The 27,940-nt window shown below is 45.3% G+C and overlaps 1 protein-coding gene across 6 annotated transcripts; it reads left to right on the top strand.

Annotated features, from left to right (window-relative positions):
* Window positions 1-26,943, top strand: LOC115200238 (phospholipase DDHD2). Of its 6 annotated transcripts, none has more exons than XM_029763134.1 (20): window positions 1-102; window positions 822-1,098; window positions 3,686-3,881; window positions 3,960-4,141; window positions 4,432-4,521; window positions 4,690-4,810; window positions 5,109-5,198; window positions 8,303-8,444; window positions 10,403-10,611; window positions 15,007-15,074; window positions 15,400-15,519; window positions 15,606-15,701; window positions 15,836-16,030; window positions 21,167-21,193; window positions 21,874-22,029; window positions 22,151-22,253; window positions 22,386-22,547; window positions 22,778-22,879; window positions 24,071-24,236; window positions 25,754-26,943. In XM_029763134.1, exons 2-20 carry the CDS (start codon window positions 949-951, stop codon window positions 25,833-25,835), a joined length of 2,457 nt encoding a protein of 818 aa, XP_029618994.1. In that variant the 5' UTR covers window positions 1-102; window positions 822-948; the 3' UTR covers window positions 25,836-26,943. The 6 variants fall into 6 exon arrangements, with proteins under 6 accessions (XP_029618994.1, XP_029618990.1, XP_029618993.1 ...); XM_029763130.1 differs by having other exon boundaries at window positions 22,386-22,592; XM_029763132.1 differs by having other exon boundaries at window positions 28-276; window positions 22,386-22,592.
* The last annotated feature ends 997 nt before the right edge of the window (window positions 26,944-27,940 follow it).

The following is a 27,940-nucleotide window of genomic DNA, read 5'->3' as shown; positions in this document are numbered from 1 at the left end:
TTGAGTTGTTGTCAATAAAAATGTAAAAATAAAAACCATCGCCAGTAGTGACAGGACAGGCTCTGTACAACTACACAACCGAGAGATGACTGCACACATTAGGTAATGTGATAGCTAGCTAGATTTTGATTGTTTCGACTGTTTCTTCATAGTTTTATTGATTTGGCAACCGTACTTAGTTGAGTGATAGGTTGCTACGTCTGTAATGTAATAACAGTAGGAGAGCTATGTGAGTGCCCCTACCGACTGCCCGACCACCTAGTCCAGCAGCAGCAGGTCAGTTAATGTTGTTTTCTGACTACCTACGTCCTGGCTAGCTAGCTACTACTGGCGCTGCATTGACTGAGGCGAATCCGTTATAGCTAGCTAACAAGGAGTGTAGTGTTATTGTAGGTACTAGTTAGCTAATAACCAAGAATATCTACTCCAGCGATAATAGCTTAACATGCAGCCAGGCTAAGAAAGCTATCCCAGATGGGTGGCTGACTGTCGATTGCCAGATGGTCTTTATTAATTAACGTTAGCTAGCTAGTTAGCTAGCTCGCTATCACCGTCATGAGCCTCTAGGTCAAGACAATAATTTGATCTGTACTCCTGACAGCTCTTCTTTCCGTCCTACAAGAGAAACCTATAACGTTAACGCGCTGCCATAATAATAAAGAACTAGTAAATAAAGAGCCAGCACTATTCCGCGGATCTATGGGTTCCGTTACTTTCTTGTGTATCTCTAGCTAGTGCTAAATAAATAAAGGTAAAAAAAATAAATAACTGCTCACAGATGAGCTAACATGGTGGTTTTGTTGTTATTATTTCTCTTTCAGGTCCTCAGTTAGCTACAGTACCACTGATCTGGCTCCTAGCCTGCCACAGAGCATCACATAGACAATACGTCTGGGACAGGTGCCTCAGTGCCCAACTCTCTCTCTGTAGGGCTGAGGGGTAAGGGTGATGTCAGAGGGCCTGGGGCCAGAGGGGGGGCACTCACAGCCTGCCCCCACCATCACTGTTCAGGACCTGTCAGACAGACCTGCACATACACCTCTGGACAGGATCACACCTGCGCACACACTTCTGGATGGGAACACGCCTGTGGCGCAGGTGAGTTTGTGTGTGTAACTGTTCTGTGTACTGTGTAACTGTACTGTGCAACTGTGTACTGTTCTGTGACGGCATGATCAGTAAAGTATGTGTCAGGGTTGGGCTCAATTCAGGTTTGAATTGAGAATGCTTCATGAATTCCAATTTAATTATTGAATTTTAATTATCTTTTAATTGATGTAGTAAACAGAATATAGCATTGCAATTTGAATTAGAAGGAAATAGAATTTAATTGGAATTCAAGGAAATAGAATTCAATTCAGTTAAATTCAATGAAATTCAAATTCCTCTTCTATTCTATGTTAGGTGTAGTCTATACAAATATACATCTTGTAAATAAAACATCAAACGTTGTTATATACTGCATATTAAATATTTGTTGAAGCAGTTGATTTTCAGGACAAACATTTGAAATGAATGATCAAGGAAAACTAAACCTGTATGTGAATATTCTGTTATTATATTTAATTAATCACTTACATTTTGTTCAATATGGGGGAAAGTACTACATTTCCCAGAATGCATTAGTTTAACCCTCAAGTTGACCCTGAGGCCTTCAAAAAGAAGCCAAACAAATGAAATGGTTGGTGGAAATATAATTGGCTATTCTAAGCACTATGGTTAAGAGTATATGAACATTGTTTCCATTGTTTCTTTGGTATCTGGAAGTGTGACCTGTCAAGTTCAATGAAATGCTCAAATTCTACATCCTGTGGGGTCTGGCCAATTCAAAGTAATTTGGGGAGTCAATTCCAAAAGTATGAATTGAGTCCAGCCCTGGTGTCTCAACTGCACTGGGAGTGTGAAGTCATGATCAATTACGTGTGTGTGCGGAGAGGGTCCAATGTCCGTTGTTAACAGGCTTCCCTGTCACTCTCCAATAACCCAGTAGAAATCCCCTGATAGTCTATAACCACAAATACAGGCTTGAGACTTTGCCAGGAGCTTTCCAGACCTGGCTGATGTAAAACAGATTCTGAAAGGCAAAAAAAATCCCCAAATGTCACGAGTGAACAGTAATGTTATCACACTATAGGCAATGGGAATAGAGCGTGTACTGGTGGTATTTATTCCTCCCATAACACTTCTATAGCAGAGGCCCTAAAGGCAGCTTGTCCTGTCAGTAAACACTTGACTAATGTCAGTCACTACTAGGCTCCTCCCCAGCCTCTACTAGGCTCCTCCCCAGCCTCCTCCACTAGTCCCCCTGCTCTAGTGTGTGTGTGTGCTCTGGTCCCCTTGCTCAAAGTCAACTGTTACATTCTCCTGCCCCACAGAGCTAATGTTAAAATAAGAATGGTATGTCCTGCACCTTAGGGCCTGTGCCAACTGCCAACACACAACAGAGATTAGGAAGGGAGGGGTAGTCATACAGTTGACACTTTTATAGTGTAGGTCTATTCAGAAGCATTGTCATGATTGGCAAAAGCCAATTTGTGTGAGCGGGTACAGGTCATTTATTAGTTTGGTTAAAAACTCAGTTGCGAGGCGAAGGAGACTTCCTGTTTGGGCAGCTAACAGGAAGAGCCTTCCATAAACATTCCTGGTTCATTCCTGAAGCCACATTACGGAATCTGTTTTAGAAGAACAATGTCATGGTGAAGTTGTGTAAAATCTGCATTGGTGTCACAATAATAAAATTATTGCCCAGGCAACGGAAGATTTAACCAGCACAAATCAGAGATTTTATTTCGCAACCCAGAGTTTAAAGGTTTGGCTGTGGAAAGTACTGTTGCAGAATCTCCTTTTGCGTACAGAATTCTAGCACAGCACGTGATGTGAGGATGTCAATCTCCCTTCCAGAGGTACAGAGAGATCCAGCCTTTGTGCTGTTCTTTCACACACTGGTGCTGAGCTAGGACCCATGTTAGCTGTGAGTAGAGGAGAAAATAGGAAAACAGAGGGGAAGAGTGGAGAGGAAAGGCAAAGGAGAGAGGAGATGCTTGCTGCGGTAGAGAGAATAAAGCAGGGCTTTGTTTAGCCCGGGAGAGGTCCGTTACACTGTGCTCTGTCCTGGTCTCGTCTCTGCTCGTCTACTGAGGATCAGTGATCAGTGGGAGCTACAGGAAAAAGGGACAACCGACGCCCTGCTTGGCTGCTGTTTAATTATTGAAGCTCCTGGCTGTAACTGTAGAATGGTGTGATTGTGGAGAGACTGTGCTGTGTGGAGGGGAAGGTAGGTCGAACTACGTCAGGGGTTGTGACGATACTACCTCCCTAGAATAGAAATGATGGATCTCTACAGAGACCTCCTGGTTATAGGGGTCTTAAAGTAGACTTTCCCAGTGAAGGTGAATGAGGACTAAATGATCAGGTGGGTGCTACTGTAGCTGCAGGGGTTTACAGAGCTTAGTGTTATTTATATTTGTACACACACAGATGGTTATTTATACTATTTGTTTATCCAGTGTTGATTCTTACTGTATGTGCATGTGTAAATACAGAATTCTAGTCAGTTAGTTATGCCGCGTTCAAGGCAATTCGGAAAGGTATGCACATTTTCACTTGGAGGTTCCAAGTTTCTGAGTTGTCTTGAAAGCACCATTACACCCCAGGTATCCGTATGATGATGATTTCACCCCTGCAGGTGTCTGGCGTGGTGGTGGAGGAGACCTCCCCTTCCTCCACTTCCTCCTTCGAGTTGGTTGACATGGAGCCAGCCCCGCCCCTGTACCAGCCCGTGCAACCCCATTGGTTCTACTGTCGCCGTGCCGACTCCAAGGACGTGTGGCTCCCTTTCAGCAGAGAGGACTCGGAGAGACTGGAACAGGCCTTGTCTACCGGTGAGTGAGTGAGTGAGTGAGTGAGTGAGTGAGTGAGTGAGTGAGTGAGTGAAAAAATCTCTATATTTGTGTGTTTAGGAGGAGAGGTGGTGGTGGCAGTAGAAGGGGAGAGGTATGACGTGCGTGTTCGGGAGCGGCAGAGGTATGCGGTGTACTGGGAGCAGGGCCCGTCAGAGGTGCGACGCTGTACCTGGTTCTATAAAGGAGATAAAGATACCAGATACATGCCCTACCCTGAGGAGTTCAGCACCAACCTGGAGGTACGACACTCTAACGTTACCCTGGCAGTGCTGTAACATCACTACAATGTTATTACAGCATCATGTCAACATCAGTACCCCCATTATTACACCATCGGTACAACATTACTACAACATAATCAACATTACAACACTAATACACCATTACAACAACAATAGTACATAACTACAATATTACAGCATTACTAAGTTGTACTACTAAAAAAAACAGCACTTATTTCTGGCTTGTAATCCCCCCTCCCCCCCTCCCTCCCTGTCTGTCTGTCTGTGTGTGTCTGTCTGTCTGTCAGGAGGCCTATATGATAGCAGTGACTCTAGATGAGTGGAAGAGGAAGCTGGATTTTCCTTCAGGAGAGACAGTCATCCTGCACAACCCTAAAGTAAGAACGCTGACCGCTCCTCATGTCTTTACTACACCATTGGGACTAACCCATGCTATGCTAAGTTTGGATGCATTAGTTATGGCGTGTCATGTTTTTAGTATCTTTTCCATCTGTATTTACTCTCTCTCTTTTTCTCTCCACCTCTAACCCCCCTTCCGTGGTCAGCTGATCATGCAGTACCAGCCAATCGCGTTGCAGGACGAGTGGGTCTCCTCTCCCTCGGAGCAGACTCGCCCACGTACTGTCAAGAGGGGTGTCGACAACATCACAGCAGAGATACCTGACGGTGTGTGTGTGTGCGTGTGTGTGTGTGCGTGTGTGTGTGTGTGTGTGTGTGTGTGTGTGTGTGTGTGTGTGTGTGTGTGTGTGTGTGTGTGTGTGTGTGTGTGTGTGTGCGTGTGATATATTTACTGTTTGACCTCTGGTCAGTCTCAAAACCGTTTAGTATAATGGATTACTTTCAGTATATCTGTCCTACATTACTAAACACCTTTTAAGGTGTGTGTGTGCAAGTTTCTAATCTCCGTGTGTGTGAGAGACATGCGTCTTGCTCTACTGAAGGCCTGTTTGTGTGTGTTATCCAGGTGAACCAGAGACAATAGATCACCTGGTATTCATGGTTCACGGCATCGGCCCCGCCTGTGACATCCGCTTCAGATCTATCATACAGTGTGGTGAGTGTGTGTGTGCCTGTTTGACTGTGTGTGTGTGTGTGTGTCAATGCATTTGCTTGACTGTGTGTGTGTGTGTGAACTGTCTCTGTGTGTGTGTTTTAACGGTCTCTCTCTCTCTGTGTGTGTCTGTGTTAACGGTCTCTCTATGTGTGTGTCTGTGTTAACGGTCTCTCTCTGTGTGTGTGTCTGTGTTAACTAGAGGTCGACCGATTAATCGGAATGGCCGATTTCAAGTTTTCATAACAATCGGTAATCGGTATTTTTGGCCACCGTTTGCCGAATTTTTAAAACATTTTGAATATTATTTTTTTGTCATTATTTATATATATATACATATCTTTTTTTTTTATATAAATATTTTTTAACTAGGCAAGTCAGTTAAGAACACATTCTTATTTTCAATGACAGCCTAGGAACGGTGGGTTAACTGCCTTGTTCAGGGGCAGAACGACAGATTTTTACCTTGTCAGCTTGGGGATGCAACCTTAAGGTTAACTAGTCCAACGCTCTAACCACCTGCTTTACATTGCACTCCACGAGGAGCCTGCCTGTTACGCGAATGCAGTAAGTAGCCAAGGTAAGTTGCTAGCTAGCATTAAACTTATCTTATAAAATCAATCAATCATAATCACTAGTTAACTACACATGGTTGATGATATTACTAGTTTACCTAGCCTGTCCTGCGTTGCATATAATCGATGCGGTGCGCATTCGCGAAAAAGGTCTGTCGTTGCTCCAACTTGTACCTAACCATAAACATCAATGTCTTTCTTAAAATCAATACACAAGTATATATTTTTAAACCTGCTGCTTTAGTTAATATTGCCTGCTAACATGAATTTCTTTTAACTAGGGAAAATGTGTCACCTCTGCAACAGAGTCAGGGTATATGCAGCAGTTTGGGCCGCCTGGCTCGTTGCGAACTGTGAAGACTATTTCTTCCTAACAAAGACAGCCGACTTCGCCAAATGAGGGATGATTTAACAAAAGCGCATTTGCGAAAAAAGCACAATCGTTGCACGGCTGTACCTAACCATAAACATCAATGCCTTTCTTAAAATCAGTACACAGAAGTATATATTTTTAAATCTGCATATTTAGCTAAAAGAAATTCAGGTTAGCAGGCAATATTAACCAGGTGAAATTGTCACTTCTCTTCCATTCATTGCACGCAGAGTCAGGGTATATGCAACAGTTTGGGCCGCCTGGCTTGTTGCGAACTAATTTGCCAGACTTTTACGTAATTATAACATTGTGCAATGTAACAGGAACATTTAGACTTATAGATGCCACCCGTTAGATAAAATACGGAACGGTTCCGTATTTCACTGAAAGAATAAACGTGATAGTTTCCGGATTCGACCATATTAATGACCTAAGGCTCGTGTTTCTGTGTGTTATTATGTTATAATTAAGTCTATGATTTGATAGAGCAGTCTGACTGAGCGATGGTAGGCAGCAGCAGGCTCGTAAGCATTCATTCAAAATAGCACTTTCGTGCGTTTTGCCAGCAGCCCTTCGCAATGCATTGCGCTGTTTATGACTTCAAGCCTATCAACTCCCAAGATGAGGCTGGTGTAACCGATGTGAAATGGCTAGCTAGTTAGCCGGGTGCGCGCTAATAGCATTTCAAACGTCACTCGCTCTGAGACTTGGAGTAGTTGTTTCCCTTGCTCTGCATGGGTAACGCTGCTCCGAGGGTGGCTGTTGTCGATGTGTTCCCGGTTCGAGCCCAGGTAGGAGCGAGGAGAGGGATGGAAGCTATACTGTTACACTGGCAATACTAAAGTGCCTATAAGAACATCCAATAGTCAAAGGTATATGTAATACAAATCGTATAGAGAGAAATAGTCCTATAATTCCTATAATAACTACAACCTAAAACTTCTTACCTGGGAATATTGAAGAGTCATGTTAAAAGGAACCACCAGCTTTCATATGTTCCCATGTTCTGAGCAAGGAACTTAAACGTTAGCTTTCTTACATGGCACATATTGCACTTTTACTTTCTTCTCCAACACTTTGTTTTTGCATTATTTAAACCAAATTGAACATGTTTCATTATTTATTTGAGGCTAAATTGATTTTATTGATGTATTATATTAAGTTAAAATAAGTGTTCATTCAGTATTGTTGTAATTGTCATTATTACAAATAAATAAATAGAAAAAAATTGTCCGTTTAATCGGTATCGGGCTTTTTTGGTCCTCCAATAATCGGTATCAGTATCGGCGTTGAAAAATGATAATTGGTGGACCTCTAGTGTTAACGGTCTCTCTCTGTGTGTGTGTCTGTGTTAACGGTCTCTCTCTGTGTGTGTGTCTGTGTTAACGGTCTCTCTGTGTGTGTGTGTCTGTGTTAATGGTCTCTCTCTGTGTGTGTGTCTGTGTTAACGGTCTCTCTGTGTGTGTGTCTGTGTTAACGGTCTCTCTCTGTGTGTGTCTGTGTTAACGGTCTCCCTGTGTGTGTCTGTATTAACGGTCTCTCTCTTTGTGTGTCTGTATTCAACGGTCTCTCTCTGTGTGTGTGTCTGTGTTCAACGGTCTCTTTCTGTGTGTGTGTCTGTGTTAACGGTCTCTTTCTGTGTGTGTGTCTGTATTAACGGTCTCTCTCTGTGTGTGTGTCTGTGTTAACAGTCTCTCTCTGTGTGTGTCTGTATTAACGGTCTCTCTCTGTGTGTGTCTGTGTTAACGGTCTCTCTCTGTGTGTGTCTGTGTTAACGGTCTCTCTCTGTGTGTGTGTCTGTGTTAACGGTCTCTCTGTGTGTGTGTGTCTGTGTTAACAGTCTCTCTCTGTGTGTGTGTCTGTGTTAACGGTCTCTCTGTGTGTGTGTGTCTGTGTTAACGGTCTCTCTGTGTGTGTGTCTGTGTTAACAGTCTCTCTCTGTGTGTGTCTGTGTTAACAGTCTCTCTCTGTGTGTGTCTGTGTTAACGGTCTCTCTCTGTGTGTGTGTGTCTGTGTTAACGGTCTCTCTGTGTGTGTGTCTGTGTTAACAGTCTCTCTCTGTGTGTGTCTGTGTTAACGGTCTCTCTCTGTGTGTGTGTCTGTGTTAATGGTCTCTCTCTGTGTGTGTCTGTGTTAACGGTCTCTCTCTGTGTGTATAGTGAATGACTTCAGGAGTGCGTCCCTATCCCTACTGGAGAGCCATTACAGGAGAGGCCAGGAGGAGGGCAGGGTGGGCAGAGTGGAGTTCCTACCTGTCAACTGGCACAGCGCACTACACGGAGACGCCACTGGAGTAGACGAGTAAGAACATGCGCACACACACACACACACACACACACACACACACACACACACACACACACACACAGAGAGAGATAAGCATCCTCAGTCTAGTCAACCAGTATCTAGTACTGCATTTTTTACTAATCTCTTTCTCTATCTCTGCCTACCACTCTCCACTCTCCTTATCTCATCTCACTCCCCCTCACCCCCTCCTCTCTCTCCTCCTCTCACCCCCCCTCTCTACAATCTCTCTCGCCCCTCTCTACGCATCTCTCTCCCCTATACTCCCCTCTCATCCCCTTCTCTCTGTCCCCTCTCATCCCTTCTCTCTGTCCCCTCTCATCCCCTTCTCTCTGTCCCCTCTCATCCCCTTCTCTCTCTCCTCTCATCCCATTCCCTCTCTCTCTCTCTCTCTCTCTCTCTCTCTCTCTCTCTCTCTCCTCTCATCCCATTCCCTCTCTCCCTCTGACCCCTCTCTCCCCTCTCATCCCCTTCTCTCTCTCCCCTCTCATCCCCTTCTCTCTCTGTCCCCTCTCATCCCCTTCTCTCTCTGTCCCCTCTCATCCCCTTCTCTCTCTCTCCCCTCTCATCCCCTTCTCTCTCTCCCTTCTCTCTGTCCCCTCTCATCCCCTTCTCTCTCTGTCCCCTCTCATCCCCTTCTCTCTCTCTCTCTCCTCTCATCCCATTCCCTCTCTCCCTCTGACCCCTCTCATCCCCTTCTCTCTCTCTCTCTCCTCTGATCCCATTCTCTCTCTCTCTCTCTCCTCTCATCCCATTCCCTCTCTCCCTCTGACCCCTCTCTCCCCTCTCATCCCCTTCTCTCTCTCCCCTCTCATCCCCTTCTCTCTCTCCCCTCTCATCCCCTTCTCTCTCTCCCCTCTCATCCCCTTCTCTCTGTCCCTCTCATCCCCTTCTCTCTCTGTCCCCTCTCATCCCCTTCTCTCTCTGTCCCCTCTCATCCCCTTCTCTCTCTGTCCCCTCTCATCCCCTTCTCTCTCTGTCCCCTCTCATCCCCTTCTCTCTCTGTCCCCTCTCATCCCCTTCTCTCTCTGTCCCCTCTCATCCCTTCTCTCTGTCCCCTCTCATCCCCTTCTCTCTCTCTCTCTCCTCTCATCCCATTCCCTCTCTCTCTCTCTCTCTCCTCTCATCCCATTCCCTCTCTCCCTCTGACCCCTCTCATCCCCTTCTCTCTCTCTCTCTCCTCTGATCCCATTCTCTCTCTCTCTCTCTCCTCTGATCCCATTCTCTCTCTCTCTCTCTCTCCTCTCATCCCATTCCCTCTCTCCCTCTGACCCCTCTCTCCCCTCTCATCCCCTTCTCTCTCTCCCCTCTCATCCCCTTCTCTCTCTCCCCTCTCATCCCCTTCTCTCTCTGTCCCCTCTCATCCCCTTCTCTCTCTGTCCCCTCTCATCCCCTTCTCTCTCTGTCCCCTCTCATCCCCTTCTCTCTCTGTCCCCTCTCATCCCCTTCTCTCTCTGTCCCCTCTCATCCCCTTCTCTCTCTCTCCCCTCTCATCCCCTTCTCTCTCTCCCCTCTCATCCCCTTCTCTCTCTCCCCTCTCATCCCCTTCTCTCTGTCCCCTCTCATCCCCTTCTCTCTCTCCTCTCATCCCATTCCCTCTCTCTCTCTCTCTCTCTCTCTCTCTCTCTCTCTCTCTCTCTCTCTCTCTCTCTCTCTCTCTCTCTCTCTCTCTCCTCTCCTCTCCTCTCCTCTCCTCTCCTCTCATCCCATTCCCTCTCTCCCTCTGACCCCTCTCTCCCCTCTCATCCCCTTCTCTCTGTCCCCTCTCATCCCCTTCTCTCTCTCCCCTCTCATCCCCTTCTCTCTCTCCCCTCTCATCCCCTTCTCTCTCTCCCCTCTCATCCCATTCCCTCTCATCCCCTTCTCTCATCCCCCCTCACCCTGCTCTCTCCCCAACCTCCCTTTCTCTTTCTCTCTTCCCTCTCCTTCCCTTCTCTCTTTCCCCTATCTCTCAGGGACATTCAGAGGATCACTCTCCCCAGTATCAGTCGTCTGAGACATTTCACCAATGACACTCTGCTCGACCTGTTCTTCTACAACAGTCCTACCTACTGCCAGACCATAGTGGACACTGTGGCCTCCGAGGTTAACAAGCTCCACTCACTGTTCAAACACAGACACCCAGAGTTCACTGGAGCAGTGTCTGTGGTTGGACACAGCCTGGGTGAGACACACGCACACAGCCATGCACACACACTAGGGTTCGATACTGCGATCAAAAAAGCATTTGCGACCATTTGACTTGCAACACACAATGTTTTTTTTGTTGCAAGGGTGCCAGTGAAATTGTTTAACCTGGTCACATTATAATTTGTTTTATCATCATGATTTATTTAAACAGTAATGTGCAATTGACCAAAAATAAACCAACTTTCTGAAGAGGCTGTGTGTGTGTGTGTGTGTGTGTGTGTGCCTGTGTGTGCGTGCGTGTGTGTGTGTGTGTGTGTCAGTCAGGACTCGATGTACAGGGGAGGTTTTAGAAACCCTCCGGGCCAGTAGATCATCCCTCTAAGGGGCTGCTTGGGCAAGTGTAAAAACGATTGTAATATTGCTATTTTTAACCTAGTCTATTGTATTTATCACATGCACATACACAGCCTATAGATCAGGGATGGGCATTTGGCGGCCCACAGGCTGCGTGCGGCTGTCACGGCTGTCTAGGACCAGTGGAGATGTGGAATCAGGAGCAGGAGACAGAGGGCCGGAGCAACTGTGTTTTAATAATAATAATTGCAAACGCAATAGCCGTAGGGCACAGGGCGCGTGGCGAAGTCCGCCAGGGGAAAACACCTTCCCAAAATAAGCGCACTGAAAAAAAACGCACGGGGCGCAGCCCGGCAATATAATGGACAATAATAGCGAAAGAACAGCTTACACTCGCAACTGTCCTGCGTGGACAATAAACAATCCCGCACGAGAACCCCAACTGAAAATACACACTAAATAACCCCCCACTAATGACAAACACAAAACAGGTGTGGGATAGACAGACAAAACCAAAAGACACAGAAACAGCGATCGGTGGCAGCTAATAGGCCGGCGACGACGACCGCCAAGCGCCGCCCGACCGATGAGGGGCGCCACCTTCGTTAGATACTGTGACAGCGGCCCTTGGCCCCTCTTTTGTAGGCCTGCGTACCAATATATAGATTTTTTATCAAATAAATAAATATATACACACACACACACACAGTGCATTCGGAAAATATTCAGACGCCTTCCCTTTTTCCACATTTTGTTACGTTACAGCCTTATTATAATAAGTATTCAGACCCTTTGATATGAGACTTGAAATTGAGCTCAGGTGCATCCTGTTTCTGAACATTTCAACAACTTTTGAAAGTTTCTTCAAGTGCTGGTCACAAAAACCATCAAGCGCTATGATGAAACTGGCTCTCGTGAGGACCGCCATAGGAAAGGAAGACCCAGAGTTGGGTGCAGAGGATACGTTCAGTAGAGTTACCAGCCTCAGAAATTGCAGCCCAAATAAATGCTTCACAGAGTTCAAGTAACAGACAGATCAACATCAACTGTTAAGAGGAGACTGCGTGAATAAGGCCTTCATGGTTGAATTTCTGCAAAGAAACCACTACTAAAGGACACCAATAAGAAGAAGAGACTTGCTTGGGCCAAGAAACACAAGCAATAGACATTAGACCGGTGGAAATCTGTCCTTTGGTCTGATGAGTCCAATTTTTTTATTTTTTGTTCTAACCGCAATGTCTTTGTGAGATGCAGAGTAGGTGAACGGATGATCATCACATGTGTGTTTCCCACCATGAAGCATGGAGGAGGAGGTGTGATGGTGTGGGGGTGCTTTGCTGGTGACACTGTCAGTGATCTATTTAGAATTCAAGGCACACCTAACCAGCATGGCTACCACAGCATTCTGCAGCGATACGCCATCCCATCTGGTTTGGGATTAGTGGGACTATAATTTTGTTTTTCAAAAGGACAATGACCGAACACACCTCCAGGCTGTGTAAGGGCTATGTGACCAAGAAGGAGAGTGATTGAGTGCTGCATCAGATGACCTGGGCTCCACAATCACCCAACCTCAACCCAATTGAGATGGTTTGGGCTGAGTTGGACCGCAAAGTGAAGGAAAACCAGCCAACAAGTGCTCATTATATGTGGGAACTCCTTCAAAACTGTTGGAAAAGCATTCCAGGTAAAGCTGGTTGAGAGAATGCCAAGAGTGTGCAAAGCTGTCATCAAGGAAAAGGGTGGCTACTTTGAAGAATCTCAAATATAAAATATATTTTGATTTGTTTAACACTTTTCTGGTTACCACATGATTCCATATGTGTTATTTCGTAGTTTATGTCTTCACTATTATTCTACAATGTAGAAAATAGTAAAAATAAAGAAAAACCCTTGAATGAGTAGGTGTCCACACTTTTGACTGGTACTGTATATATTGTACTGGCTAAATTGTCCAATATAATAGTATACTTTTTTATTATTATTAGGTTTTTTATTTATTTAGGAACTCAGTCGTGGTCTCAACTTACTATTGAAAGTTAGAATAATAAAATACAGAAGGTGCAATTTGGTTTCCCATGTCAGCAAAATGTGATATAGTATCTACCAATACATGCTAAGGCAAGAATGGGTATGCAAGCCAGGTTTTTAAAAGGTTCAGTCTTGGTTGAAATGCAGGCTGTCGTGCATTTTACAGAGGAGTGGCTTACGTCTGGTCACTCTACCATAAAGGTCTGATTGGTGGAGTGCTGCAGAGATAGTTGTCCTTTTGGAAGGTTCTCCCATATCCAAAGAGGAACTCTGGAGCTCTGTCAGGGTGATCATCGGGTTCTTGGTCACCTCCCCGACCGAGGCCCATCTCCCCCCCCCCTCGATTTGCTCAGTTTGGCCTGGCAGCCAGCTCTAGGAAGAGTTTTGGTGGTTCTAAACTTCTTCCATTTAAGAATGATGGGGGCCAATGTGTTTTTGGGGACCTTCAATGCTGCAGAAATGTTTTGGTACCCTTCTCCAGATCTGTGCCTTGACAATTCTGTCTCGGAGCTCTACGAACAATTCCTTCAACCTCATGGCTTGGTTTTTGCTCTGATGTGCACTGTCAACTGTAGGACCTTATCTATATAGGCAAGTGTGTGCCTTTCCAAATCATGTCCAATCAATTAAATTGACCACAGGTGGACTCCAATCAAGTTGTTGAAACATCTCAAGGATGATCAATGGAAACAGGATGCACCTGAGCTAAATTCTGAAACTCATAGCAAAGAGTCTGAATACTTATGTAAATAAGGTATTTCTAAAAACCTGTTTTCATATAGTCATTATGGGGTATTGTGTGTGTAGATTGATGTGGAGAAAAATTTATTCAATCAATTTTACAATAAAGCAGTTACGTAACAAAATGTGTGAAAACAGTTAAATATCAAATGTAGGTCCTTGAAAATGATAATTAAGTGCTTGAAAAAGTCCTTGAATTTGACCTGCCAATGTATTTATGAACCCTGTATAGGCTACTTGTTCACCACGCAAATGAAAGATAAAATCCCCAGCTATTAAAATGATGCACGCATCATACTGACCCTGGCCAGTATAGATGTTTTCATTCTGGCCAGTAGCTTTCAGTTGGCACTGGCTTGGTGTGCCACTGGCAGATTTACCTGAATGTCGAGCCCTGCTGTGTGTGGTGCCTGTAGGGCCTATATACTGGAAATGTCTACCACTTTGTGTAGCCGTAATGGCGATGCTAATGATAGCCTAACCTTTTTTCGGGTAGATAGAAAGGCAATTAAAGGGTAACTACAAAGTAGCCTATGCCTACTTGGCAGAATCATGATTATTTGCATCAATCAAGTGGCCATTTGTTTTGAAAACTCCCATCGCATGTGTGCTGCAGAAACACCGCACTGGTGCACATCTGAAATAAAGGTTGTCTACACAAAAAATATATACATTCCTCAGATTTTTCACAGACCTCAAATTGTCCCTTGATTTGGTTTTAAGCATTGTTGTGGACTTAGAACATCCAATTTTGTTGTTTTTCTGTAAAACATTGTTACTTTGAGAGCGAAACCCCCCCAAAATTTTGGGAAATCAGTCTTTCTCCCCGCTTTCTTTTTTTTCTTCAAATTCTGCCCTCCAAAGGATTTAGCAGAAAAATAACACATGGCACTTAGAAATCTGCAGTAAATACATTTTGCACATTATTTGAAGTCTCTCTTTTCTTTGCTGTAAGAACACAAGGGCCTACTAATTTTAAAGATGGCTAGTTATTAGCCTGGTTCTATATGGAATGCAGTCACATTCTGCAAGGTCGTTATCAATTATATACATTTTTGTATAAAAAAAAAATTGGTGTGACCAAACACACACACCCACATGCGTTGTTGGCAAGGGTTTCATTTGTGTGGCTTTATAGATACAGTTTGTCAACTGTCCTCCTCAAAATATGATTTTACAACCATTAATTACAGTTCATTAAAATGATGCAAATGTCTAGAAACACCACCTGTAGGAATCCTACATCTTAAACAGGATTTGCCTATCTTGACCTTTTATTGAATGACCTCGGATTCCCCTACAGGCTCGCTGATCCTGTTTGATCTGCTGACCAATCAGAAGACAGGATCAGGAGAGGCAGACAGAGATGAGGTAAACAGGTCTTTACCATGACAGAGACTCAGTATTATTACATACCTGACTGACACACACCTCAAGCTAAGCTCCAGGTACCAGAGATCTTTTATAATCTCACAGCAGTGCGGTTCTGTTGCGGTAAATGTACTACATAGCTCATGTTTTCTCTATATTAGGGGGAACTGTAGGCCTCTTAGTGATAGACATCCTGCTGTACAGTGCAGATTAAGGTCTAGATGCCACTTTGTTAATGCTATAGACATCACAGTGTATGAATGTAATGACTATCCCATTATATTTATGTTCTATAACATGATAACACCCCTCGTCTGGCCTGTAGGGTCGTAACCGTGACCCCTGCCCTCTGACCTGTGATGCGTTGGAGCAGGTTCTATGCAGAATGGGCCTTCAGGAGCACCTGGGTACACTACAGAGCGTGGACCTAGACCTTGACTCACTGGTGAGACTGTGTGCGTGCGTGCGTGCCTGCCTGCCTGCCTGCTTGTCTGTCTGTCTGCTTGCGCTAATCTCCCAGTCTTCCCTCAGGCTATGTGTGACGAAACTGACCTGACAGAGCTCGGAATCCCTCTGGGACCGAGGAAGAAGATCCTCAGCTTCATACGGAAGAGACACTTCCCACAGGTCAGGGTTCATAAGATCACAAAGTACTGTATGTGTGTGTGTGCGTGCTTTCGTGCAGTGGAGTCTCCGCTGCAAACGTCAGATATTTATCATTCTCATTTATTGTTCTTTCTGTCACATATTTGTGCGTGTAGGAGGGTCGGCAGGGAACGGTGCTTTTGGCCCCCGGGCTGCAGGCCCCTCCAGACCCCTCCGAAGATTCCCCCTCTCCCACGGTTAGCTTTGGCAACCAGTCTCCAGGGGCGTCAGCACGCCAACAGCAGTTTCTCAGAGCCCAGTCCATAACCAGCGCCGTTGACTACGAATACTTCGACGTGGGCATTGGACAGGTAACACACACACACAAAGACACATACACGCTACCTGGGGTTGCGTGCGTGTGGTACTTTGTGGTAACTAACTCTGTGGTGACTAACTCTGTGGTGACTTAATTGGTAACTAACTCAGTCATAATTTGGCAGTAACTTACTCAGTGGTAACTAAATCAGTGGTAACTCGGTGACAACTAACTTTATACTCTTGAAACACTGCTCTCAAGGTATCATCACCTCTGCTGCCCTGTCTGATTGGTGTGAGCTGTAGTAGTAGTAGTCGTTGTCGTCGTCGCAGTAGTAGTAGTAGTAGCAGCATTAGTAGTAGTCATAGTAGTAGTCATAGCAGCAGTAGTAGTAGTCATCGCAGCAGTCGACATCGCAGCAGCAGTCGTCGTCGCAGCAGCAGTCATCATCGCAGCAGTCGTCATCGCAGCAGCAGTCATCATCGCAGCAGTCGTCATCGCAGCAGCAGTCGTCATCGTCGGATCAGCAGCAGTCGTCGCAGTAGTAGTAGTAATAGTCGTAACACCACTAGTAGTAGTCGTCGCCGTAGTAGTAGTCGCCGCCGTAGTAGTAGTTGCCGCAGTAGTTGTAATAGTAGCAGTTGCAGCAGTAGTAGCAGTAGTAGCAGCAGCAGTAGACTGTAGTAGCAGTAGTAGCAGCAGCAGTAGACTGTAGTAGCAGCAGCAGTTGCAGTAGTAGTAAGCAGTAGTAGTTGTAGTAGTTGTAGTAGCAGCAGTAGCAGCAGTAGTAGTTGTAGTAGCTGTAGTTGTAGCAGCAGCAGTAGTAGTTGTAGTAGCTGTAGTTGTAGCAGCAGTAGTAGTTGTAGTTGTAGCAGCAGTAGTAGTTGTAGTAGCTGTAGTTGTAGCAGCAGCAGTAGTTGTAGTAGCTGTAGTTGTAGCAGCAGTAGTAGTTGTAGTAGCTGTAGTTGTAGCAGCAGCAGTAGTTGTAGCAGCAGTAGTTGTAGTAGCTGTAGTTGTAGCAGCAGCAGTAGTTGTAGTTGTAGCAGCAGTAGTAGCTGTAGTTGAAGCAGCAGTAGTAGCTGTAGTTGTAGCAGCAGTAGTAGCTGTAGTTGTAGCAGCAGTAGTTGTAGTAGCTGTAGTTGTAGCAGCAGCAGTAGTTGTAGCAGCAGTAGTAGCTGTAGTTGTAGTAGCTGTAGATGTAGCAGCAGTAGTAGCTGTAGTTGTAGCAGCAGCAGCAGTAGTTGTAGTAGCTGTAGTTGTAGCAGCAGTAGTAGCTGTAGTTGTAGCAGCAGTAGTAGTTGTAGTAGCTGTAGTTTCAGCAGCAGTAGTGGCTGTAGTTGTTGTAGCAGCAGTAGTAGTTGTAGCAGCAGTAGTAGTTGTAGCAGCAGCAGTAGTTGTAGTTGTAGCAGCAGCAGTAGTTGTAGTTGTAGCAGCAGCAGTAGTTGTAGCAGCAGCAGTAGTTGTAGTTGTAGCAGCAGCAGTAGTTGTAGCAGCAGCAGTAGTTGTAGTTGTAGCAGCAGCAGTAGTTGTAGCAGCAGCAGTAGTTGTAGCAGCAGTAGTAGCAGTTGCAGTAGTTGCAGCAGCAGTAGTTGCAGCAGCAGTAGTTGCAGCAGCAGTAGTTGCAGCAGCAGTAGTTGCAGCAGCAGTAGTTGTAGCAGCAGCAGCAGCAGCAGTAGTAGTAGCAGCAGCAGCAGTAGTAGCAGCAGCAGCAGCAGCAGTAGTAGTAGCAGCAGCAGTAGTTGTTGTAGCAGCAGTAGTTGTTGTAGTAGCAGTAGTTGTAGCAGCAGTAGTTGTTGTAGCAGCAGTAGTTGTTGTAGCAGCAGTAGTTGTTGTAGCAGCAGTAGTTGTTGTAGCAGCAGTAGTTGTTGTAGCAGCAGTAGTTGTTGTAGCAGCAGTAGTTGTTGTAGCAGCAGTAGTTGTTGTAGCAGCAGTAGTTGTTGTAGCAGCAGTAGTTGTTGTTGTAGCAGTAGTTGTAGTAGCAGTAGTTGTTGTAGCAGCAGTAGTTGTTGTTGTAGCAGTAGTTGTAGCAGTAGTTGTAGCAGCAGTAGTTGTTGTAGCAGCAGTAGTTGTTGTAGTAGCAGTAGTTGTAGCAGCAGTAGTTGTTGTAGCAGCAGTAGTTGTAGTAGCAGCAGTAGTTGTTGTAGCAGCAGTAGTTGTTGTAGCAGCAGTAGTTGTTGTAGCAGCAGTAGTTGTTGTAGTAGCAGTAGTTGTTGTAGCAGCAGTAGTTGTTGTAGCAGCAGTAGTTGTTGTAGCAGCAGTAGTTGTTGTAGCAGCAGTAGTTGTTGTAGTAGCAGTAGTAGCAGTTGTTGTAGCAGCAGTAGTTGTTGTAGCAGCAGTAGTTGTTGTAGCAGCAGTAGTTGTTGTAGCAGCAGTAGTTGTTGTAGCAGCAGTAGTTGTTGTAGCAGCAGTAGTAGTTGTTGTAGCAGCAGTAGTTGTTGTAGCAGCAGTAGTTGTTGTAGCAGCAGTAGTTGTTGTTGTAGCAGCAGTAGTTGTTGTAGCAGCAGTAGTTGTTGTTGTAGCAGTAGTTGTAGTAGCAGTAGTTGTTGTAGCAGCAGTAGTTGTTGTTGTAGCAGTAGTTGTAGCAGTAGTTGTAGCAGCAGTAGTTGTTGTAGCAGCAGTAGTTGTTGTAGTAGCAGTAGTTGTAGCAGCAGTAGTTGTTGTAGCAGCAGTAGTTGTTGTAGTAGCAGTAGTTGTAGTAGCAGCAGTAGTTGTAGTAGCAGCAGTAGTTGTAGCAGCAGCAGCAGCACCAGTAGTTGTAGCAGCAGTAGTTGTAGCAGCAGTAGTAGCTGTAGTTGTAGCAGCAGTAGTAGTTGTAGTAGCTGTAGTTTCAGCAGCAGTAGTGGCTGTAGTTGTTGTAGCAGCAGTAGTAGTTGTAGCAGCAGTAGTAGTTGTAGCAGCAGCAGTAGTTGTAGTTGTAGCAGCAGCAGTAGTTGTAGTTGTAGCAGCAGCAGTAGTTGTAGCAGCAGCAGTAGTTGTAGTTGTAGCAGCAGCAGTAGTTGTAGCAGCAGCAGTAGTTGTAGTTGTAGCAGCAGCAGTAGTTGTAGCAGCAGCAGTAGTTGTAGCAGCAGTAGTAGCAGTTGCAGTAGTTGCAGCAGCAGTAGTTGCAGCAGCAGTAGTTGCAGCAGCAGTAGTTGCAGCAGCAGTAGTTGCAGCAGCAGTAGTTGTAGCAGCAGCAGCAGCAGCAGTAGTAGTAGCAGCAGCAGCAGCAGTAGTAGCAGCAGCAGCAGCAGCAGTAGTAGTAGCAGCAGCAGTAGTAGCAGCAGCAGTAGTAGCAGCAGCAGTAGTAGCAGCAGCAGTAGTAGAAGCGGCAGTAGAGCAGCAGTAGTAGCAGTAGCAGCAGCAGCAGCAGCAGCAGTAGTAGCAGCAGTAGTAGTAGCAGCAGCAGTAGTAGCAGCAGTAGTAGCAGCAGCAGTAGCAGCAGCAGTAGCAGCAGCAGTAGCAGCAGCAATAGCAGCAGCAGTTGCAGCAGTAGTAGCAGCAGCAATAGACTGTAGTAGTAGCAGCAGCAGTAGTAGCAGTGGACTGTAGTAGCAGTAGCAGCAATAGTAACAGCAGCAGTAGACTGTATTAGCAGCAGCAGTTGCAGCAGTAGTAGTTGTAGCAGCAGTAGTTGTAGCAGCAGTAGTTGTAGCAGTAGCAGCAGCAGTAGTTGTAGCAGTAGCAGCAGCAGTAGTTGTAGCAGCAGTAGTTGTAGCAGTAGCAGCAGTAGTAGTTGTAGCAGCAGTAGTTGTAGCAGCAGTAGTTGTAGCAGTAGCAGCAGCAGTAGTTGTAGCAGTAGCAGCAGTAGTTGTAGTAGCAGCAGTAGTTGTTGTAGCAGCAGTAGTTGTTGTAGCAGCAGTAGTTGTTGTAGCAGCAGTAGTTGTTGTAGTAGCAGTAGTTGTTGTAGCAGCAGTAGTTGTTGTAGCAGCAGTAGTTGTTGTAGCAGCAGTAGTTGTTGTAGCAGCAGTAGTTGTTGTAGTAGCAGTAGTTGTAGCAGCAGTAGTTGTTGTAGCAGCAGTAGTTGTTGTAGCAGCAGTAGTTGTTGTAGCAGCAGTAGTTGTTGTAGCAGCAGTAGTTGTTGTAGCAGCAGTAGTTGTTGTAGCAGCAGTAGTTGTTGTAGCAGCAGTAGTTGTTGTAGCAGCAGTAGTTGTTGTTGTAGCAGCAGTAGTTGTTGTAGCAGCAGTAGTTGTTGTTGTAGCAGTAGTTGTAGTAGCAGTAGTTGTTGTAGCAGCAGTAGTTGTTGTTGTAGCAGTAGTTGTAGCAGTAGTTGTAGCAGCAGTAGTTGTTGTAGCAGCAGTAGTTGTTGTAGTAGCAGTAGTTGTAGCAGCAGTAGTTGTTGTAGCAGCAGTAGTTGTTGTAGTAGCAGTAGTTGTAGTAGCAGCAGTAGTTGTAGTAGCAGCAGTAGTTGTAGCAGCAGCAGCAGCACCAGTAGTTGTAGCAGCAGTAGTTGTAGCAGCAGCAGCTGTAGTTGTAGTAGTTGTAGCAGTAGTTGTAGCAGCAGCAGTTGTTGTAGCAGCAGCAGTAGTTGTAGCAGCAGTAGTTGTAGCAGTAGCAGCAGCAGTAGTTGTAGCAGTAGCAGCAGTAGTTGTAGTAGCAGCAGTAGTTGTTGTAGCAGCAGTAGTTGTTGTAGCAGCAGTAGTTGTTGTAGCAGCAGTAGTTGTTGTAGCAGCAGTAGTTGTAGCAGCAGTAGTTGTAGCAGCAGTAGCAGCAGCAGTAGTAGTTGTAGCAGCAGTAGTTGTAGCAGCAGCAGTAGTTGTAGCAGCAGTAGTTGTAGTAGCAGCAGTAGTTGTAGTAGCAGCAGTAGTTGTTGTAGCAGCAGTAGTTGTTGTAGCAGCAGTAGTTGTTGTAGCAGCAGTAGTTGTTGTAGCAGCAGTAGTTGTTGTAGCAGCAGTAGTTGTTGTAGTAGCAGTAGTTGTAGCAGCAGCAGTAGTAGTTGCAGTAGTAGTTGTAGCAGCAGCAGCAGTAGTTGTAGCAGCAGCTGTAGCAATAGTAGTTGCAGTAGTAGTAGCAGCATCAGCAGCAGCAGCGGTAGTAGTTGTAGCAGCAGCAGTAATAGTTGCAGCAGTAGAAGTATTAGTAGTAGTCGTAGCACAGCAGCAGTCATAGTAGTTGTAGTATTAGCTGTAGCAGCAGTAGTAGAAGTAGTAGTAAAAGTGACTGTGAGGTCTAACTAGCCCTCCTGCTTGTCTCCCTCTGCCTGCCTGGACAGACCAACGGGGGCATAGCCAAGGGACAGGTCTGTCACACTGTCTCTCTATACAGGACATGCTGTTGGTTGTGGTTCCCAACACCAGTTCTCTTCTCTTTCCTCTTCCATTTCCTCTTATGCTCCTATCCTCATAGAAAGCATTAGAATGTATCCTTAGAAAGACCTCCAGCCCCGCCCCTAACCTCAACACCAATGTGACAGGTCATCTAGTCTGTCAGTACCCTCTCAAAGATCTATTCTACTGTCCTCATATGAATCAGACAAATCTCTCATTCCACCTTCACCCTTCCTTCCATATAGGACTCTCACTGTTACCAGGATACATACTGTATGTACATGAACACATCCACTGTTCATACCTGTGTGAGTCCTCATCTCCATGGTTTCCTGCTAGCTGCTGTGAGGGTTCCCAGACCTTGTGTTGCCGTCAATGTTTGCTGGCTTGTTGTGATGCATGAACATTTTGCACCCATGTTGAATGTATGTATGTGAATCTTACTGGGTCATTATTTTTCATTGTATTGACCCATGTATTATCACTTAATGTTGACATTTTGCATGGGATCGATTTCTATTGGGCTATTCAAGCCTATTGTCTTGGTTTTCTCTGGGCTGAATATACACGTGATTTATAACCCCCCCATCTCTCTCTCTCTCTCTCTCTCTCTCTCTCTCGCTCACTTTCCCTCCTCCCTGTTTCTCTCCAGGTGTCCATTAACTACCCCCAGCTGGCATTCCATCCTCAGACCTTCTTTGCGTTCGGTTCTCCCATCGGAATGTTCCTGACCGTCCGTGGACTCAAACGCATCGACCCAAACTACACCTTTCCCACCTGCAAGAACTTCTATAACATATACCACCCTGTAAGCACACACATACACACCATCCCTGCCTGCCTGAGATTTGTATAATATAACACCCACACACGTACGTGCACACATCCAATTTATTGGGACATGGCTTGTTCTCTCTCTCCCTCTAAAGTTTGACCCTGTGGCCTATCGGATCGAGCCCATGATTGTGTCTGAGTCAGACCTAGAGCCCATGCTGATCCCACATCACAAGGGCCGCAAGAGGATGCACCTGGGTACGGATATCAACCTATTTTTCTATCAATACGTCTGTTAAAGAATTCATCTTTGTGTCTGCAAAGTGTTGTGGTGTTGAAAAGCCTTATGACATGAAATATAATAACATTTGGAGTGTGTGTGTTCTCTAGAGTTGAAAGAGAGTCTGACGCGGATGAGTACTGATCTGAAGAATAACGTTCTCGGCTCGTTTCGTACTGCCTGGCAGTCTCTGGTCCGAATGCCTGTTGCTGCACTGCCCCCGGTGGAGGATGGAGAAACTACAGCAGAGAGATCCCTGCAGGAGACAGAGAGTAACACATATGCACACACACAGTGTCAGTGCACTACTGCTCTGCGTAGGCTAATACCACACGTTTTAAGGCTTTTAACATAACCTTTAACTTCCGGTCCCCAGCATGTTTGAAGCGTGTGAGAGTGTTCTTGCTGACATGTCTAACCTTGTCTCCTCCTGCATGTTCCCTCTCCTCTCTGCTGTTCTGGTGTTCTTTCCTTTAACCTGACCCCTAACCCCTGACCCTAGCCCCTGCGGCAGCCTGCGCTGCTGTGAGGGAAAAGAGTAAGGCTGATTTGTGGACTAAAATTCTGGAGTGGCCCAAAGCCCTTCACTTACATTACTTCCAAGGTAAGAAGCCAGGAGATAGCCAGGAGGCTAGAATGATCTACTGTATGGGTGGTCTGACTGTCAGCTGCAGCCCAGAACTCTGTACACAGAGAATACTCCTTACAGCGCCCCCCTCTGTCAGAGAGAGAGACATAGCAGCCTGTGTGCACTCACAGACATGGTAATATAACTTTTTGTAGCCACAATGGCCTGATATTTGGCCTCATATTTTTGTCTTGAACTTGGATAAAATAGCCTAATATTTAGAGTTGAAATAGTCCTCTAGGCATAGAGTTCCCTAGCTACCTGGAAATTGAAGCCTGATATGGGCCTTAAAGCATTTAGTTTAAGGCTACTACTAGCTAAAGCAGTATTTTCTGACAGACTAGTTACAAGAGTATTTCAGTGATATCTATGGACTGATTTTAAAACTGTAGATAATGAAACTGTAGACATAGTGTGGTTAAATCAATAGCATTAACTGTCTTCAGGAAAGTATCCATCTTACCTTGGATGTGTTCTGTTGATGCAGTGTCTCACAGCTCACGCTTTTCAGTAGTGTATTATTATCCTCCCTCTTCTCTCAGCGTATCAAGCCTTTTAAGCACTCTCTTCTTAGCATATCTCAGCTGTTGCCCTGTTATCTCTGAGCCTCTTCCCCCATGCACCTGGCCCCTCCGCCATGCACCTGGCCCCTCCTCCATGCACCTGGCCCCTCCGCCATGCACCTGGCCCCTCCCAGAGCCTTGATAGACAAGTGGCTGCTGTTTCCTGAAGTTCAGCTTTATTTTTCTCTAACCCCACTCACTAACTCCTCTCACAAACTCTACTCGTTCACTCCCTATGCACACTCAACTCTCTACCCCCCCTCGCCCACTGAACTCTCACTCCACTCGCTACCTTTCTTTCTCCACAATTTCTAGCAATCTCCCCTCCCCTTCGTTATCTTCCCTTCAAACAGGAGTTACTTACCTGGCCAAGAAACACTTGTCATTCCCTGGTAGCTTCATCATCTGCAGATCTGTGTGTGAAAAATGGCAGAAACGTCACTAATCCTATTTATTGGAAGTCTAGGTGGAGCCGGCATCATTTAGGATTTTATTTTCCAGTCCTTTCATATCTGCAAATGGCAAGAAGGGCTAGGAGTTGTTTCTGGACTGGACATAGGAGTCCGTCTGCCTGCGTGTGATTGGTCCATCTCTGACCCTGCAGGTGTGCATGAAGAGGCAGAGTCTCCAGGGTCGGGGGAGGAGGAGGGGCGTCAGGTGAAGGTGGGAATGCTGAATGGAGGGCGGAGGATAGACTATGTACTGCAGGAGGCACCCATTGAGAGTTTCAACGAATATCTGTTTGCCATCCAGTCCCACCTCTGCTACTGGTCAGTACCTGTGTGTGTGTTTATTAGGATCCCCATTAGCCGACGCCAATGACCCCTTGACATGTTCCACATTTTGTTACGTAACAGCCTTATTTTAAAATGTGTATATATATTTTTCCCTTATCAATCTACGCACAATACCTCATATTGACAAAGCAAAAAAAAGTTTATTGAAATTTTTGCTAATTTATAAAAAATAAAACTGAAATATTACATTTACATAAGTATACAGACCCTTTACTCAGTACTATGTTGAAGCACCTTTGGCAGCAATTACAGCCTTGAGTCTTCTTGGGTATGACACTACAAGCTTGGCACACCTGTATTTGGAGAGTTTCTCCAATTCTTCTCTGCAGATCCTCTCAAGCTCTGTCAGGTTGGGTGGGGAGTGTCGCTGCACAGCTGTTTTCAGGTCTCTCCAGAGATGTTAGATCGGGTTCAAGTCTGGGCTCTGACTGGGCCACTCCTGAATTGTATTGGGCGTGTACTTAGGGTCGTTGTCCTGTTGGAAGATGAACCTTCGCCCCAGTCTGAGGTCCTGAATACTCTGGAGCAGGTTTTCATCAAGGATCTCTCTGTACTATGCTCCGTTCATCTTTCCCTGGATCCTGACTAGTCTCCCAGTCCCTGCCGCTGAAAAATATCCGCACAGCATGATGCTGCCACCACCACCGTAGGGATGGTGCCAGGTTTCCTCCAGACGTGATGCTTGGCATTCAGGCCAAATAGTACAGTCTTGGTTTCACCAGATAATCTTGTTTCTCATTGTCTGAGAGTCTTTACGTGCATTTTGGCAAACTCCAAGCGGGCTGTCATGTGCCTTTTACTGAGGAGTGGCTTCCGTCTGGCCACTCTACCATAAAGGCCTGATTGGTGGAGTGCTGCAGAGAGGGTTGTCACCTCCCTGACCAAGGCCTTCTCCCCTGATTGCTCAGTTTGGCCTGGAGGCCAGCTCTAGGAAGAATGATGGAGGCCACTGTGTTCTTGGGGACCTTCAATGCTGCAGAAATTGTTTGGTACCCTTCCCCAGATCTGTGCCTCGACCCAATCCTGCCTCGGAGCTCTACGGACAATTCCTTTGACCTCATGGCTTGGTTTTTTCTCTGACATGCACTGTCAACAGTGGGACCTTATATAGACTGGTGTGTGCCTTTCCAAATCATGTACAATCAATTGAATTGACCACAGGTGTCTTCCAATCAAGTTGTAGAAACATCTCAAGGTTGATCAATCGAAACAGGATGCACCTGAGCTCAATTTCGAGTCTCATAGCAAAGGGTCTGAATACTTATGTAAATAAAATATTTTTTAATACATTTGAAAAAATTATAATTGTCATTATGGGGTATTGTGTGCAGATTGATGACATGTTTTATTTATTTAATCCATTTTAGAATAAGGCTGTAACGTAACAAAATGTGTAAAAAGGGAAGGGGTCTGAATACTTTCCGAATGCACTATTCATGTCAGTACATACACACAAGTAAGTCACTCTTTTGTCTCTCCTGTGTGTATAGGGAGTCTGAGGACACTGCTCTGCTGCTGCTAAAGGAGATCTACGACAAACTGGGTGTGGCCTTTGAGCAGCCACAGCAATAACAAAGGCTTTATAAACACAGAGACCGGTATAAAGGCTTAGTAACAACACATGAACTCCATGGAGATGCACCGATGAGGCACTTTGCTTTATTAGGAGCTGAAAGCAGTAAGGCAAGTAAGTCAGTAAAAACACAGAGATATAAATATTGAATAACCACAGAGTTTTAAAGGCTTTATAAACACACAGAGAGGGCTATAAAGTCTTTATACATACACAGAGCGTTATTTATAAGTTACTAAAATTTGTTGAGTCACCTCCTCGGACAGATGGCGTCTGCCTCTGGGTGTGTGTGTGTCAAGGGTGTGACAGAGAATTGCTCCTTGAAGAACCAAACCTGTCCCAGGTGACATGAAGAGGACCGGAGAACCCATTGGAGATGAGCTCTCTAGTACATTTCTATCTCTGAAATTTCTCATCCTGTGACCACATGGGCAGCAACATTGAAGACTATCCACGTGAGCCCTCTACACAACTCTATGGGAGAACCATAGTGAAGACTGGTTTTCCATTTTCCTAAAACCACACTGAAGGACCTGGGTTTGAGCCGCTGGATCCTCCTGTTGCAGGGGTAGACTGCATTAAACATGTGTGTTTCTAAAGAATCAGATCCTGTTTGATCATGTCTGGATCATAACCTTTATATACGTTATTTTCAGGTCATTTCTTTTTACTTTGCCTTAGACTTGACATGTCCTATAATACATTTACAACAACAGATCATGCAGGATGATAATTCCTCTCCTGTGTGTTTAGTGCATGTCTCCAGAAGGTTGTATACCAGTACCTATCAGTACGTGCTTGACTACCAAAAAGGTAACACTTTACTTAGATGCTGCTTAAGGCTTAGAAAAGCATTTTATAAAGGGTATATAAACATGTAGGGCATTACAACTCTTTACGTCATGCATATGAAGGCTGCATATGAAGGCTGCATGTCACTCTTAAGTAAAGTGTTACCATAAAAAGTACTCCACCCATAATTCCAGTGCAATGTGATGTTCTGATAATCTCACTCCTCTAGATTAACTGACTGACTATAGATAATTACGTTTTTGGATTTATTTGTATCATGTAAAAGCTAATTATTAAAATGATTGTAAAAAATAACATGATATATCTTTAATGGAACTGACGAGACATTTTTCCTCCAACTACTTATCTTAGAGGCAGGTATGTATGAGGGGAGAAAACGGACAGGGTTGTTTACGTTGTGTGAGTGTGTGTATAAATCATTCCCCCTTTGGTGTGTGCCAACCAACCTCTTTAAACTGTGGTTAGGGCCAATTTTGCTCGTCGAACATCTCATTCCAAAATCATGGGCGTTAATATGGAGTTGAGTTGGTTCCCCCCTTTGCTGCTATAACAGCCTCCACTCTTCTGGGAAGGCTTTCCACTAGATGTTGGAACATTGCTGCGGGGACTTGCTTCCATTCATTCACGAGCATTAGTGAGGTCGGGCACTGATGTTGGGCGATTAGGCCTGGCTAGCAGGCGGCATTCCAATTCATCCCAAATGTGTTTGTTGGAGTTGAGGTCAGGGCTCTGTGCAGGCCAGTTAAGTTCTTCCACACCGATCTCGACAAACCATTTCTGCATGGACCTCGCTTTGTGCACGGGGACATTGTCATGCTGAAACAGGAAAGGGCCTTCCCCAAACTGTTGCCACAAGTTGGAAGCACAGAATCGTCTAGAGTGTCATTTTATGCTGTAGCTATAACATTTCGCTTCAGTGGTACTAGCCTGAACTATGGAAAAACAGCCCCAGACCATTATTCCTCCTCCACCAAACTTTACAGTTGGCACTGCATTGGGGCAGGTAGCACTCTCCTGTCATCCGCCAAACCTAGATTCACCAGTCGGACTGCCATATGGTGAAGCGTGATTCATCACTCCAGAGAACGTTTCCACTGAGTCCAATGGCGGCGAGCTTTACACCACTCTAGCCGATGCTTGGGATACCCCTGTTTTCAATACCTCACCTTGCGAGGATAATGGCACTGAGCCTTTTTCTAAAAGGCTTTATGAGATTAACAAAATGGTTAATTGACCACAAAATCAACATTTTGCAATGTCCATCTCAGTCTCCGGATTTAAATCTCAATGA

This window comes from Salmo trutta, chromosome 9 (assembly GCF_901001165.1).
Source record: "Salmo trutta chromosome 9, fSalTru1.1, whole genome shotgun sequence".
Classification (NCBI taxonomy): Eukaryota; Metazoa; Chordata; class Actinopteri; order Salmoniformes; family Salmonidae; genus Salmo; species Salmo trutta.
The sequence above is the reverse complement of the archived record's forward strand: the minus strand, read 5'-3'. Positions and strand labels throughout refer to the sequence as shown.

What these genes read in the sequence shown, in the direction of transcription:
- LOC115200238 (XM_029763130.1), top strand. Translation starts at nt 949, where the DNA reads ATGTCAGAGGGCCTGGGGCCAGAGGGGGGGCACTCACAGCCTGCCCCC. An exon ending in GAGAGGCAGACAGAGATGAG is followed by an intron (nt 15,075 to 15,399) that starts GTAAACAGGTCT and finishes TCTGGCCTGTAG; the next exon opens with GGTCGTAACCGTGACCCCTG. An exon ending in ACCTAGACCTTGACTCACTG is followed by an intron (nt 15,520 to 15,605) that starts GTGAGACTGTGT and finishes GTCTTCCCTCAG; the next exon opens with GCTATGTGTGACGAAACTGA.